General features: G+C 39.8%; 1 protein-coding gene across 3 annotated transcripts; it reads right to left on the minus strand.

The window, feature by feature from the left end:
- Nucleotides 1–231: 231 nt before the first annotated feature.
- Nucleotides 232–14,421, minus strand: RO60 (Ro60, Y RNA binding protein). 3 transcript variants are annotated; one of them, XM_067467604.1, is made up of 9 exons: nt 14,272–14,421; nt 10,301–10,902; nt 8,153–8,373; nt 7,191–7,337; nt 6,217–6,354; nt 5,610–5,726; nt 4,635–4,748; nt 1,826–1,972; nt 232–1,222 (listed from the first exon to the last, which is right to left on the minus strand). In XM_067467604.1, the coding sequence occupies exons 2-9, from the start codon at nt 10,878–10,880 to the stop codon at nt 1,070–1,072; spliced, it is 1,617 nt and encodes a 538-aa protein (XP_067323705.1). In that variant the 5' UTR covers nt 10,881–10,902; nt 14,272–14,421; the 3' UTR covers nt 232–1,069. The 3 variants fall into 3 exon arrangements, with proteins under 3 accessions (XP_067323705.1, XP_060630517.2, XP_060630518.2); XM_060774534.2 differs by lacking the exon at nt 14,272–14,421 and adding an exon at nt 13,993–14,192; XM_060774535.2 differs by lacking the exon at nt 14,272–14,421 and adding an exon at nt 13,969–14,192.
- Between the last annotated feature and the right edge of the window lie 973 nt (nt 14,422–15,394).

Here is a 15,394-nt window from a genome sequence, read left to right on the forward strand (position 1 = left end):
CAGAATCTAGAAATAAATGCCTATGCATTCACTCTTGCTCACATGTAGGAACTCCACACAATTATGATATGCAGCACTATATATTACCTAAATGTGAATAGTTGCTCACACACAACAAGGCAGCTCTCTTGCAACTATCCTCATTCAACAGGTAAACAGAGGGCAGGACTAGAAGCATGGCACCAGTTCTACTTCATTGTGAAACTACAGAACACACAAGTAATACATAAATAGTGTTAGAATCTAATTCTATTTCTTATGTCACTATAAATATGCATGTTCCCTTCTTTGTCCCCTTTCTATTACAGATGAAAAGAAAGTTAAACCTAATTTTTTCACACTTTTCTCATTCAGTGAGCCTAGCAACATATTCCTAAATCAGTGAGAACTTAAAGCATGATGATAAAATTGTGCAAATCTATCAAGACTTGCTTGAAAACAAAGAGGACTGAGGAGACAATAATCCAGCCATACCCACGTAACCCTTAGAACAAACCAGTTGTCCCAAAATAAGTCAGTATCTGGATATACAGAATTCCTTACTAAGAAAAGGAGGACTGAAAGCAGCAAAACCCAAATGTGCTATAAGCAATGCGAGCCAATGCGCATTGATAGAAGTGAGGTAACCTGAAGTACAGACTGGCCCTCTCTTTTCCTTGTCAAGATAATGAATAACAAACTATGCAAGGAAGCAGCTATCAACCCAACACAATGTAAAACATTGAAATATCTTCCCAAACAGAGAGTAAAAGAGTAAAATTATTCTGGAAAATAAATTCTACAGCAATGGAATACCTTGTTAAGGATAAGCTATTATAAAAAAATTAGACGCATACACTGTTTCCCAAAGCTATTTCTAAAAGGCATTCCATTGCTATTTTTAACAGTGTGCAACAGATTTAAACAGTCTCCCCAGAAATGATTTCGCCTCTGCCCGCCTTTAAAATGTTAAACATCCCAATTGATGCATTAAAACTCAGCCATGAGTTAGCTCAATGAGTCAATTCAATTGGTAGGTCCAAAACAAAGTCTTCAGCTGGTAATGTCAGGAAAGCAGATGTTCACAGAATTAAATCAAATCCAAAGTGAAATTTCGAATGACATCTGGTGCCGCTGTGTCAAAACCACAAATATCTAACATGCCTCTATCATCTGGGTCTGCAATGGAGAAGCCGTTGGATGTCATTCCACAAACTATCAGTTTGGATGGAATACCCGTTTTCTAAAAGAAGACAAAAGGAAGAAAAAAAATACACACACAAATTTGAATATATCCCTGCAAAATTTATAAATAAATTTAAATAAATCCAAATCTTCCCAACACAGGCGTTCTGGCTTGGTTTGGCCCTCTCTCTACTTCCAAACCTCAAAAGGCATTCGTATGACTCAGCATCTTTGCCTAGGTGAGTAGACATCTCTCACTAGCAATTTCTTGGTAATCATACCCCAAAATGAAGATTTTTTCCCACTATCACTTCCTCTGTTGCAACTGTAGTAGTTTTATCGTTCCTGCTTGATCCACAAAAAGTTTTTATAGTCTTCAATTGCATACTTTATCACATTCATGGATCATTTATACTGCTCAAATATACTTTTGAGTGGGCTGGAATGTGATGCAAAAACGTTCAACAAATTATTTTCCACCTGTATTGTTAAGATAGAAACAGAATTTTTCAAACTGTGTTTCTACCTTCATGTAGTCGTTTCTGCAGATTTTTACCCTTTTGCAATATTTAAATTTTATTTAAATAAAAACTCAAAACTAATTAAAAATGGACATTTTTATACAGAGAAAATATTATGCTACTATACAGAAAATATTTACCTCCCGGTACTGCCTCAAAGCTTTAGCAGGATGAATCTCTCCAGCAAATGTCTCATTATCCGTAAACACAATAAAGACATCAGCGGCCACACCTGCTTTTTGAGCCCATAGCATTGGGAGAGAACAGTCTGTGGCACCCATTGGGATCTGGGATAAAAAGAAAATGATGATTTTGAATATAAGCAGTCAATAGATGTCCCATAGCTACTAGTATATCTTTCACCTCTCCAAAACAAATGTGGTTATGACACAAGAGACAACAATAAGACAGTGAGTGGTCAACACACAATGTAACAGTCCTTGTCTCCTCATATTGGCTGGAATTTTGCTGTGGAGTTATGAATGAGTAATCAACACAGTTGCACAATTAAGCAGTAAATCTCAGTCCACTTCCCCACCAGGTCACCTCTTTCTGGGAAGCAGCTGCAGCAATGGATGGAGTCCATTCTCTAATTCAGAGAACAGCTGAACTGACATTATTTTCCATTGCTAAGAGTAATTCCAATTGTGACAGGAAGAAGCAACTTCCACTCATACCAGAGTGGTGGATCATAACATGTGAGAGGTGGGTCATAACATTACCATATATTCTGGTGTATAAGACTACTTTTTAAAACCCAAGAAAATCTTCTCAAAAGTCAGGGGTCGTCTTATATGTGGGGTCATCTTATACACGGGAGTAGTCTTATACACAGGAGTAGCCTTATACACGGGAGTAGCCTTATACAAGGGGGTAGTCTTATACACGGGAGTAACCTTATACGTGGGAGTCATCTTATACGCGGGAGTAGTCTTATATGCCAGGAGTCGTCTTATAGAGCGGGTGCTGAAACTTCCAATCGGAGTGGAGAATCTGTGGTGCTGCATATGGTGGGGGGAAGCTCAAAAATGGCAGTGGCCGCGTCCCTGCTGTATGCAGTGACTGTATGAAAGCATTAAGGGCGACGCTGTACAAGTACAGTAGAAGAAAATCCATTCATCAGGATTTGTGGACTTAATGCGCTCCCGATGGTGAGGTGAAGGGGCGTCTCACCAGGAAGATGTAAGTGAAGGGCGTAGCAAGTTGCAGGCACCCGGGGTATGCAAAAAAGAGATAAGAGTAGCTCTGCACCCAGAAAAACACACCTATTTTACCTGTCGAGCCCACCCTTGTATCCTATTACCATACCTCCTCCCCTGCCTCTCAGATCTTGCTCCTGAAGACTGCAGTGAAGCGGTGCAGGTGTGCATGTTCAAGATCTGAGAGGCAGAGAAGGAGGTACAGTAATAGGAAAATTACCATATTGAAATCAAATCTGATGTTTTTAAATTTTTTATTTGGTGTGCATTGGAAGAGGGGTAGTCTTATACGGCGAATATATCTCAAACTCTATATTTTAACTAGAAAAGTTGGGGGGGGCGTCTTATATGCCCATTCGTCTTATATGCCGGAATATAAGGTAGTTAGCTTCTTCCTGAGCGGCAGCAGAATGAACCCCCTCAATCAGAAGGACTACTGCCCAGTACGCAAAGATCAAGGGATTTTCACAGTCCCTATGTGCCCCCTAGACAATAGAATGAATAATGAAATCATAATTATTAAACAGTTAGAAATGCACAACTCCAGTTCACAAGTTGATAACTCCCCAACAGAATTCCGAACATCATCTCTTGTAAACAGCTGCCTTCCTAGATAGATGTCTAATACGTTAAACTGCTTTTATACATCTAAGCCAGTATTATCTACTCTTCCTAGCAACATCTCTCCATTGTCATTGGCTGAAGCCTTCCACTTCTCTTTGTGGAAATAACATATGCTGACTAAATGAAAAATATATAACAGGTATGTCTTAAAAGCAACCATGCCATAGTTACAACTATAAAGTACACCTGGTCTTACTGCAGAGTATTTGCATTTTTCAGCCAAAGGGCTGTATGGGGGGGGGGGGGGGGGACTGAGAACAAGGACAGCACTAGTGAATGGGAGGGTGGACTACACATATACACTTTCTTCCCCCCAGAGGAAAAAATCAGATTGAGAGAAAGAGAGTAGGACATTCCCCTATACAACACAAAGACTAGGAAGAATCCCCACCATATATACCCTAAATGTTTATATTTAGACTGTCTGCTGGTCAGATCAGGATATTAACTTTTCCTTTGTTGTTCTATTTATGTAATGCTGGAAACAATTGCATATGTATAATAATATTCGGAAAACCACTAACAAATGTCATTTCTCTGATTTACTTTGATACTAAGTATCATCAGTTTGAGTATCCAATGCTATTAAGCACTCTATGATTAAACATAAACAAGGCTACAATACTTACAGAATGCAGACATCACTTGCCAAATATATAATTTAATTGAAACAAATTATTGTAACAAGCCTAATAATTTAAATGGAAAGAAAATTACCTGGAATTGCAATATATAAATGAAAATAATCTCCAGGTTCTTGTGGGTTTTTTCGGGCTATATGGCCATGTTCTAGAGGCATTTTCTCCTGACGTTTCGCCTGCATCTATGGCAAGCATCCTCAGAGGTAGTGAGACCTCACTACCTCTGAGGATGCTTGCCATAGATGCAGGCAAAACGTCAGGAGAAAATGCCTCTAGAACATGGCCATATAGCCCGAAACAAACCACAAGAACCTAGTGATTCCAGCCATGAAAGCCTTTGACAATACAAAAGAATCTCCATTGAGAAAATGTATACTAAATGAGTGAAAAAGTTATGTAAAGTTATTTCCTTTTTGCACCTCAATATTTTAAAATTATTTTTGCATATAAAATTACAGTTTAAACAAAACAGAAATTTTAGATACCTCACACATTTTCTGCAACACTTGAGATAAAGTCATATCTTCAGTTACCGGACAGGGGACCATTTCATGGGAAAAGGCAACAATATGTGAATCTTTTTCAGTACGTGCAACAAGCTGAAGAAAAACATCAAACAAAAGAAAAAATATGGCTATTATGTTTTTGATATTTTTGTTTCTTTTTTAAAAAATGAAAAATCAAATGATAAGTCTCTGGTTATACAATCCCCTCCTTTCACATTTCTTCTACTTGCCTTCTCTACCCTTCCCAAAACACTATCACACACTCTCAAAACTTTGTAGTCGGCCTCATTTTAGTATTTCTGAAGTTTTTGACAGCTCTTTTTTGTCTTGCCTTAGTAGATTCTAAAACTGCCCCCATCCTGGCCCAAACTTGCTGCTCTCGTAGAGGAGGACTGAGCAAGCTCCAAAGGCACTTTGTTCCCATTTGGTCAAATGAAAATGTGCCAGATTTTGAGGGAAATGAGAATAAATAGTGGAAGAGCAACATGGTTGAAATTACAGGCAAGGTGGGAAACAGGGAGAAGAAACAGATGCCATCCTTTCACAAAATATTCCCAAGCTCAAAGACATTTGAATCCCAGCAGCCTAAGTCTAGAACACATGTATTATCCTAGGAATTGGGAGATAAGGGACACCATCTTCTTGAAAACGTGTAGGATTATAAGCAAACTTTCAGAAAGTTCCATTTTGATATAATAAAAGAGGTGGGAAGCAATCAATACGTCTGAACACTGCTCCTGAAGAACACTTATCAAAGTTTTCCTTTAATCTTTATATTTTCCTAACCTTGTCTTATCTTTTTAAAATCATAACGAAATACATCCTTAATATAGTTTTCTGATATGACAATCTATGTTTGAACACAGAAAGCATCCTTTGGCTGAAAGGACACAAAGTCACTCCCACATTCAAATTCAGATAGAGACAACCTGGCAAGCTTGTAACATCTCTTACCATGCACATTGCTGCAGCAACTGTGCTAGCATTCAGCACGCTGCCCAAAACTTTTTGGGACATAGAAGCACTGACATCAACTGCAAGCAAGAAACGCTTCTCGGTTGGCTCTACTGTCTAAAATAGAAGATAAAAGGGAAAATCAGGAAAAAAAATATTAAGGCAGTAGAAAACTCTTGAAGCTTTAGATAAGGGTCCTCAAACTAAGGCCGGTGGGTCGGATGCAGCCCTTCAAGGTTATTTACCTGGGCCCTGCCCTAAACTTTAGACTTAGGGTCACTCTAAGTCTGAAACGAAGGCACACAACAACAGCAATCCTCATCAGCCAAAAACAGACCCACACTTCCCACTAAAATAATGGTAATTGTGGCACAGCTGGCTGAGTGTCAGCTACATTAAGATCACTCTGACCAAAAAGGTCATGAGTTTGAAGCCAGCCCAGATTGGAGTGGGTTTCCAACCAATTGTGTATAGCCTGTTGTCGACCTTTGCAACCCGAAAGACAGTTGCATCTGTCAAGTAGGAAAATAAGGTACCACCTTAAAGTGTGGGGAGGCTAAATTAACTGATTTATGAGGCCATAAAGAAGACTCCAGCAAATAGTTACCTTAAAGGTCTTGTAAAATGAAGCATCAAGAGCTTCCAAAATATCTTTGTCAGGTTGCCAACGAAGTTTTCCTCGATAGCCACGTTCCCCTTTATATGTTTCTAGAGCAACCAAAATATGGAATGGATGTATTCGAGCCTTGAAAAAGAATACAAGTTCTTTTCAAAACAATTTTATTATTGTTATTGTTTTTGTTATCTAATGTACAAAAGAAACTGAAATAATTAAAAACATTTCTCTTTACAGCTGTAGTTTTGATTAATCATATGCAAGGCCTATGACTTTTATATAGAAATTTCTTTTTTAGATTATGAAAGCTAAGTTATATGTTCTATGCATCCTTTCTGAATGGATCATATACTTCCAGTTCTGTCTCTTTGAAAGATCTTTGAAAGATCCCATAAAAAATATTTTCCCACCAGTGAATGTTTCTATTTTTCTATAAAAACAGTATCTTACAATGCTATTGAATGGTGGCAAAAGTCATACAATATCAAATTCTCTACACTGCCATTTTTTTCTAAAATAATGTTTCCTTAACAATCCAGCTGCTAATAATAACGTAGAAAACTGCATGATATTTTGTAGGACTTCCAATATTAGGGGGAAACTAGCAGAGACGTTTTGTTTCCATTAATTTGCATTCTCATCTAATTCCAAAGATCACAGAGATGGGACTTTCAAATCCATGTCCTTAGCATAACCAACACACTTCTCATTAATAAGTTTTGTAAGCAAAAAAAAAGTAATGTTATCACTGTGTTGTCGAAGGGTCTGAGGATGCTTGCCAGAGATGCAGGCGAAACGTCAGGAGAAATGCCTCTAGAACACGGCCATATAGCCCGAAAAACCCACAAGAACTGAATGTTATCACTTTCACATTAAAATTCAGCATTGCTTTTATTACTAGAAGACCAATGTTTTGAATTAATAGAATGCATGTGTTCTAAAAAAAATAAAACAGAAATCATTACCTTTTTAAGAAGTTTTTCATTTCTTAATCTTTCACAAACTATAGTTACTTCTGGGCTTCCTGGTTCAAGAACAGAATTTGCTGTCATCTTCCCTAGATTCCTCAGCATTGCTGTTAAGGGCATCTCCTGCAGCAATGCTTTCCATACCTTGTACAGAGTGAGAATAAAAGGCATTGAAAAAAAAGAAGAACCCAAAGTGTTTAAATATGAAGACTGATTGTACGAATTAACATCATCATCATCATCATCCTGCTTTATCTACCCAAAGGGGACTCAAAGCAGCTTGACAAAAAAAACACATTAGCACAGAATTTAAAATATACACAAATACAAAAAATAAAACAGAATTAAACACAAACAATGCAAAGCATTAATTACTAGCTTGGAGACCTGGCAATGCCTGGGCAGAGAAAGGCAGAGTTTGTTTTGAAAAGTTTGGATGCAGGGTGAACTACAACTCCCGCGCAGCGAGTAATTCCCCCTCAATCTCTCCAATGTTTCAAATTGGCCCGGGCTATTTGAAAAAGGCACTGTTTGTTTTGGGGTGCTAGGTAATATCAGTTTGGTAATTTGTAGCTCTATAAATTAGAAAAAAGCCAGGTTTTTTTATGAATGCTCCCGTTAGAAAATGCATAAGGATGTGGATTAAAAACAGAACATCTGGATTAAAAACAGAACATCTAGGATGAATTGGTCCCCGAATGAAAGCATTCCTTGGGTGGTTGATGTTTGGGGAGGACATTGGACATTGGCAGGGGTTGGTCTACATGTTCATGGCACTCACTATAACCTGCAATGTTAGTGGAGGGATTGCCTTTGGAGGCTTCTCAGCACTTGGAACAGCCTGTCTGTGGAGCCCGGAGACTGTCTGTGTAAGTGGACACCTCCACCACATACACACATTTTCACTTTTATTATGCATTTTCACTTTTATTATGTGTAAAAGATAATAATGTACTTACCTCTTTAGATTTCAAATGACTTGTCAGGAGGTGTTCCCTAACTAGATTAAATTCTTCTATCAAATGAATCACTTCCAATTCATCCTTTGTATGTTTCACCCTCTCCACTGCCTCCAAATACTTCAGCAGTTTTTCAGTTTCAGCAGAATACTTGTCATCTTTATAAGCTTCTTGGACCTCTTTCCACCCTTTCATGACATACTTAGTGACTACTGCAAGGCCTGTTAAAAGACAAACAATTCTATTCAAGAACTGTTGTAGAACAGCAGAATTTAAAAAAATGTGGACAGAAGCATATCCTCCCAAACTGTTTTGCATTTTTATTATTAACATCAAAGCATCACAATATATTTACAGTATTTTTAAATAATGTCAATGTAAAAGCCTCAAAATTGTTGATTTCTAGATTAATTTTGCCATGAATTCATAACTAATGGGAACTGCTAAAGCAAAGTTTTCCTGTGCAATTAAATGAACACCCAAAGCCTTTTAAAATATTATATTTGTTTTGAAACTCCCAAGAAAACACGAGGATACTTTCTAGCTTTATGTACCTCTCCTGACCAGCGCGCACTTCCCTTCTATCCAGCAACCTAGAATCTACTTACACTTGCTCCCTACATTGTAGCTTCCACGAGCGCTAGAGTTATCAGCCTAATAGAACCAGCATTCCCCACTCTTCAGGTCTTTGGACTTCATTTCCCAGAATTCCTAGCCCTTTTCCAAGCTGGCCAGGGCTTCTGGGAGTCCAAACACCTAGAGGACCAATGTTTTGAGAGAACTCAAAAACAACTATGCAGCCTTTCAGGCATTGTTGAACGTTAACTCCCAGCATCCCTCACTACCGATTCTTCTCGAGAGTTTCTTGGTTATTTGGGAGTTAGACACAATTCTACGGTATGTTCATAGAATACAATGTTTCCATATGTATTCTATGAAAGTGTCTCAGAATTTGATAGAGGGAGGTTGTTCCTCTTCACCAAGAAAATTATTGTGATGTTCAGTTTCTGCCTTGCCTTCCAGATTTTTCTACATAAAACCATTGGATGGCTTATTTAGGAATCTGAGGAATGGTATCACTAGCATGCTAATAACCTCCAGGCTATACACCTGCTTTATTTCTGTGGGTACATCTAGACTGTAGATTGAATGCAGTTTGACATGACTTTAGCTGTCATAGCTTGATGCTATGGAATACTGGGAGCTGTATTCCATAGCCTTCTCTGCCAAAGAGTGTCATTTCCTTGCCAAACTACATCTCCCAGGATTCCATAATATTAAACCATGGCATGTGGACAATTTCAACAGAAAGGAGGAAACCATGAAAATGAACAAAATCTGGCTACCAGTATTAAAAAAAAACTATAAAATTAAAACAGCAAAACAGCAGAGGGAAAACAATCAGGGACATCTAAACACATCTCAACAAAAGATTGCTCCAGGCACTTCCAGGCTATCAAATGCTAATCAAGGTGGTCAGTTGAAACATTCACACCTAGCTCCAGCAGACAAGAGTCCTTTGTCCCACCCTGGTCTTTCCACAGATATATAAACCCATTTTCCTACTTCCAACAGATCTCACTACCTCTGAGGACGCTTGCCATAGATGCAGGCGAAATGTCAGGAGAGAATGCCTCTAGAACATGGCCATATAGCCATATAGCCGAAAAAACCTACAACAACCCAACATATAAATTTATCAACTTAGAATCATATGTGCTAATTTTTCTGGTCACTTTTTAAACTGACTAGGCTCCTTTCACTCAAATTTAACTTTATATTGATATGCCAATTTCTGTTTCTATTATCGTTAAAGTTATTGGTAAAATCAGTGTCACACTACCTAAACACCTGAATTTGAAATATGATTAAAACACATAAATATCGATAACAGTCTATTCATTAATGAAATGTCAGGATACTATCTGGCAAAAATAATTCCTGTTTTATGTAGGCTTCCTCCCTCATTTAGCTTAGAAATCTTTTTGAACTACAATTTCCAGGATCCCCCAGCCAAGTTACCTAGCTATCCCAACAAATACTTTTTCAAAGCTCTGCCTTCCTTTCCCTTGTCCGACCACTCTAACAGACATTATTGCTCAACGCAGACATTTATTACTGTGTTAATATTTCCAAACATTTCATTACCTTCATTTGCAGGTTTTAGATGAGACAATCGAAGAAGATCTTTATGACACCAGCCATTTCTTTTCTTGTATTTTGTCACCGCTAAGGCAATAGCCATGTCATTCTTTTCATTATACCAATCAGCAACAGCTTTTCTTAGGGCACGACCCCACATTCCACACTTCATGCCCTCCTTCAGATCCTTTTTAAACTGGATGAAAGTGAAGAGATGGGTTGGGATGCGACAGACGTCAGAGACGGCCTTGTAAGCTGCTTGTTTTGTTTTTGTATCAGAGCACTGTGAGCAAATAGCAAGCGCCAGTAAGACAGGCTCCTGTTTTGCTGCTCTGCCTTCTTGACTGAACGTCTTTATTTCTTGCACCACTTCACACCCTTTGCCATCTTCAATAAGTCTCTGTAGAGCCTCAGCATTTTCAAAGCCCAATTTTTGTTCCTTGATATAGTAAGTGCCTCCTTCAGAACCAAAACACAAAAAACGGTGCAATCGATTCATGTCAGTAACCTGCCACACATATCCACCTTCAGAATTTGGCACCTGATTTTCATCACAGGGCTCCATCTGACTTATTTCTTCTTCCATTTTTTGTCAGTTATGAGACCTCCTGAAAGAAACCACACATAAGAAAATCATTTTAATTATTTTTCTGTATCTTCTGTTCTATAGAAGATAATCCTACTAATCAGGAAAAAAAAACTACATTTAAAAGCTCATAGTTTAGCAGCCAAGCCATAAAACCGATATATTTATCAGGTAGGCAGATGTTAAATTTAAAGTATCTACAATCTTTCCAGTTGTAAAAAGCAATTTACATGATGAAATAAAACATTCATAAATGGTTTTAATAGAAATGTAAACCATTTAATTCCTCAAACGTCTCAAAACCAAAGAGATAATATCAGGCTGACTAAAAAGAATGCGCCGACAATGGAATCTATATATGAAATGAAAATTCAATATATACCAATATATAATACAGTGAGGAAAAAAGGCAATGTCCAATTCTTCCTCCACTTACTCATGAAGGCATGTATAATTTAATCCCATTTTATTCATATAACAACCTAATTGAGTGGATTAGGTAGAGTCAGAAGATTGTCCAAGAGGGCTCAGTAAGTCCCATAGCTAAGCTTAAGTCTAACTTTAACACTTTCCAGTTATTAAGCTGAGTCAAAGAACACTTATTAAGCTCAATGTCTCTGAGCATTTTCAGGGTTTCTATATTGTCTTCACTGATTACCTCACTTCAGCCTACCACATGGGATTAAGCCACAGAAAAGTTGTGACTTCCCAGACAACCTGTGATAAATAAGATTTACCACAAGCAAAATTAGGGAAACAAATGTCCCTTAAATTGAAGACTTGCATTTTAGTCATACCTTACTCCACCCCAGGAAGGGTTAACATCTGCCAAATTGTGGTAAACAGGTGCTGAATGGAGAATGTGCATTAACTCCATGGGATATAGATACACCAGGTGCTAACATGCTTGGGGCAGAAGGGGTTTGGATTTTGGAACACCAATATTTGCGTTTATGTACATGGCGGGATCACCTGGAATGGGATCAAAGACTAAACTTTCATTGGCTGCCCCACGACTGTAGAACGACCTGCCAGAAAAGCTCTAACAGTTAAACGAAATTTAAGAATCATCTCTTCTGGAAGGCCTATTGAGTCAACTTTTAATCATGAGTTTTGATTTACATTCTATTGTAGCTAATTGTTAATTTTGTATATGTGCTTGGTATATATTTTTTATATTGGTGTATTTTTATCTATGCATTTTATTATATGTATTTTATGTTCACGTTTTGACTTGACTCATGCATTTATTATTTTATTTATTTACTGTATTTGTATTTCTCAGCCCTAAACGGTTCCGGCCCAAGATACCTAACTGACCGCCTCTCGGCCTATGAGCCCACGAGAACTTTGAGATCTTCCGGGGAGGCCCTGCTCTCGATCCCGCCTACGTCACAGGCACGGCTGGCGGGGACAAGAGACAGGGTCTTCTCGGTGGTGGCTCTTCGGCTGTGGAACACCCTTCCCGTGGACATCAGGCTAGCTCCCTCCCTGTTGATATTCCGCAGGAAGTTAAAGACCTGGCTGTTTAAGAAGGCATTTGATCAAGAAGTGCAATGACTGGTAATTTGACTATAGGAATGGAACAACGGAAATGTTATCGGATTGTGGGTTTGAGGATGAGATGACTTGGAATGGCTTTTGTAGTAATGTTGATGTTTTGATGAGATGTTTTTGATAATAATGAATTGTGGATTATTTTATTTATTTATTTATTTATTTATTTATTTACTATGCTTATATAACGCGATTCTCAGACTACTGGCGACTCATTGCGGTGTACAACATAGACAAAAGGTGCAAAATACAACATCAAATAAAATAATCCACAGTACATAATTATCAACATCATCAAAACATCAACCTTACTACAAGATCATTCCGAGTCGTCTCATCGTCCAATTCACAATCCGATACCATTTCCGTTGTTCCATTCCTATGGTCAAGTTACCAGTCATTGCACTTCTATTCAAAAGCCTTCTTAAACAACCAGGTCTTCAGCTTCCTGCGGAAGATCAACAGGGAGGGGGCTAACCTGATGTCTACAGGAAGGGTGTTCCACAGCCGAGGAGCCACCACCGAGAAGGCCCTATCTCTCGTCCCCGCCAGCCGTGCCTGAGATGCAGGCGGGATCGAGAGCAGGGCCTCCCCGGAAGATCTCAAAGTCCTCGTGGGCTCATAGGCCGAGAGGCGGTTAGTTAGGTATCTTGGGCCGGAACCGTTTAGGGCTTATTTTACACTATGTTTTGTATTTTTGCACCTGTTTTTCTATGTTGTACACCGCAATTATTATTATTTTATTTATTTACTGCACTTGTAGACCGCCGTTCTCAGCCCTAGGGCGACTCACGGCGGTGTACAACATATAAAAACAGGTACAATTTGCAACATAAGCAATATCACAAACAACAATAAACAACATCACTATCAATAATACAATTACACTAAATCATTTGCGACGTCTCATCATTGAATCACAATCCAAATCTCGTTATCCATGTTCCGTTCCAATCGTCATTGCCAATTGTTGCAGCATTTACTCAAACGCCTTCTCAAACAACCACGTCTTTAGTCTCTTGCGGAATGTCATAAGGGAGAGCGCCAGTCTGATGTCCACAGGGAGGGTGTTCCACAGCCGGGGGGCCACCACCGAAAAGGCCCTTGGGCTGAGAATTGCGGTATATAAGCGAAGTAAATAAATAAATAAATAAATTGTGTCCAAATCTGGTGTCAATTCGTCCAGTGGTTTTTGAGTTCTGTCAATCCCACAAACGAACATTACATTTTTTTTATTTATATAGATTCCCAGGACGGAGCAAGGAACCACAAATACACGGTTTCAGAAAGTTTTCCCTCCAAGAAATGTGTATAAGGGACACCACCTGTACACGGTGTCCCTTGATGAGGTGCTTTCAAACCCAGAGCTGCACCACAATGGGCTCCATGCTGGGAAGGGAGCTGGAGGCAAACAACTCCGCCCCGACCCTGTGGTTCTTCACAAACAGGCCTACATCATCCCTCCTGAGCCATGGCTTTGGAGGCGCCCAGGCCCCAGCTCGGGCTTCTTTTAGGCAATCCCTTCCCTTACCCGACGGCGAGAATTTGGCGGTACCTTCGAGGCTGCTTCGGGGCCTTCTCTCTGGGAGAGCAAAGAAAAGCGGGCTTTGGATTCTCCTCAGGGCTCCTTCTCCTCCTCCTCCCTGCCCGGCCGAGCTCTCCTGACAACTTCCCTCGCGTAGCACGGAAGGAGAAGGGACCCGGATGGAGGAGGCAGACATCATTCGCTCGCGCTCTCTCCCCCCCCGCCCCCGCCCCCGTCTCACTGGATGGCAGTGTCCCGGATGACCAGCGCGCGCTTCCCTCCTTTCCCAGCAACCTAGAATCTACTCACACTTGCTCCCTACATTGTAGCCTCCTAATAGAACCATCTTCAGGTCTTTGGACTTCATTTCCCAGAATTCCTAGCCCTTCTCCAAGCCGGCCGGGGCTTCTGGGAGTTGAAGGCCTAAACACCTGGAGGCCCAACGTTTGGAGAGAACTCAAAAACGACTAGGCAGCCTTTCGGGCGTTGTCGCACTTCAACTGTCAGCATCCCTCGTTACCGATTCTTCTCGAGAGCATGGCTGGGAGTTGTAGTTCAACAGCATTGAGTGGCTGAGCCTTTTTTTTTTAAAGTCGGAGAATCTCGGAAAAGGCAGACGTCTCTTCCACACAACATAATAATAATAATAATAATAATAATAATAATAATAATAATAATAATAATAATAATAATAAAACTTTGTATTGTCGAAGGCTTTCATGGCTGGAATCACTAGGTTCTTGTGGGTTTTTTCGGGCTATAGAGCCATGTTCTAGAGGCATTTCTCCTGACGTTTCGCCTGCATCTATGGCAAGCATCCTCAGAGGTAGTGAGGACCACCATGTCAGACTACACAGAGAAGCCATTGAAATCCACAAGCATGTGGACAATTTCAACAGAAAGGAGGAGACCATGAAAATGAACAAAATCTGGCTACCAGTATTAAAAAACTCTAATACAGCAAAACAGCAGAGAGGAAACAACCAGGCACATCTTAACACCTCTCAACAGAACATTTTCCCAGGCTCAGGCAGGCCTTCAAATGCTAATGTTCAGCGCCTTCCAAGTCGCCCAGTCTTCTTTGTGCCCAGGAGGGAGTTTCTCATTTGGTATCAGCCATTGGTTGAGGTGCTGGGTTTGAGCCTGCCACTTTTGGACTCTTGCTTGCTGAGGTGTTCCAGCGAGTGTCTCTGTAGATCTTAGAAAACTATGTCTAGATTTAAGTCGTTGACGTGCTGGCTGATAGCCAAACAGGGGATGAGCTGGAGATGTCTCTGCCTTGGTCCTTTCACTATTGGCTGCCACTTCCTGGCGGATGTCAGGTGGTGCAATACCGGCTAAGCAGTGTAATTTCTCCAGTGGTGTAGGGCTGACTGAAAGCTGACTGGCACTGTAGGGGCAAAAACGATCAAGATAATCCACAAATCCAAAA

This window comes from Anolis sagrei, chromosome 4, assembly GCF_037176765.1.
Source record: "Anolis sagrei isolate rAnoSag1 chromosome 4, rAnoSag1.mat, whole genome shotgun sequence".
NCBI lineage: Eukaryota > Metazoa > Chordata > Lepidosauria > Squamata > Dactyloidae > Anolis > Anolis sagrei.

Coding starts and splice junctions, on each gene's coding strand:
- RO60 (XM_067467604.1), bottom strand. CDS start 10,880: ATGGAAGAAGAAATAAGTCAGATGGAGCCCTGTGATGAAAATCAGGTG. Junction 8,374..10,300: donor TCTAAAACCTGCAAATGAAG/GTAATGAAATGT, acceptor GTCTTTTAACAG/GCCTTGCAGTAGTCACTAAG. Junction 5,727..6,216: donor CATTTTACAAGACCTTTAAG/GTAACTATTTGC, acceptor CTTCTATTTTAG/ACAGTAGAGCCAACCGAGAA.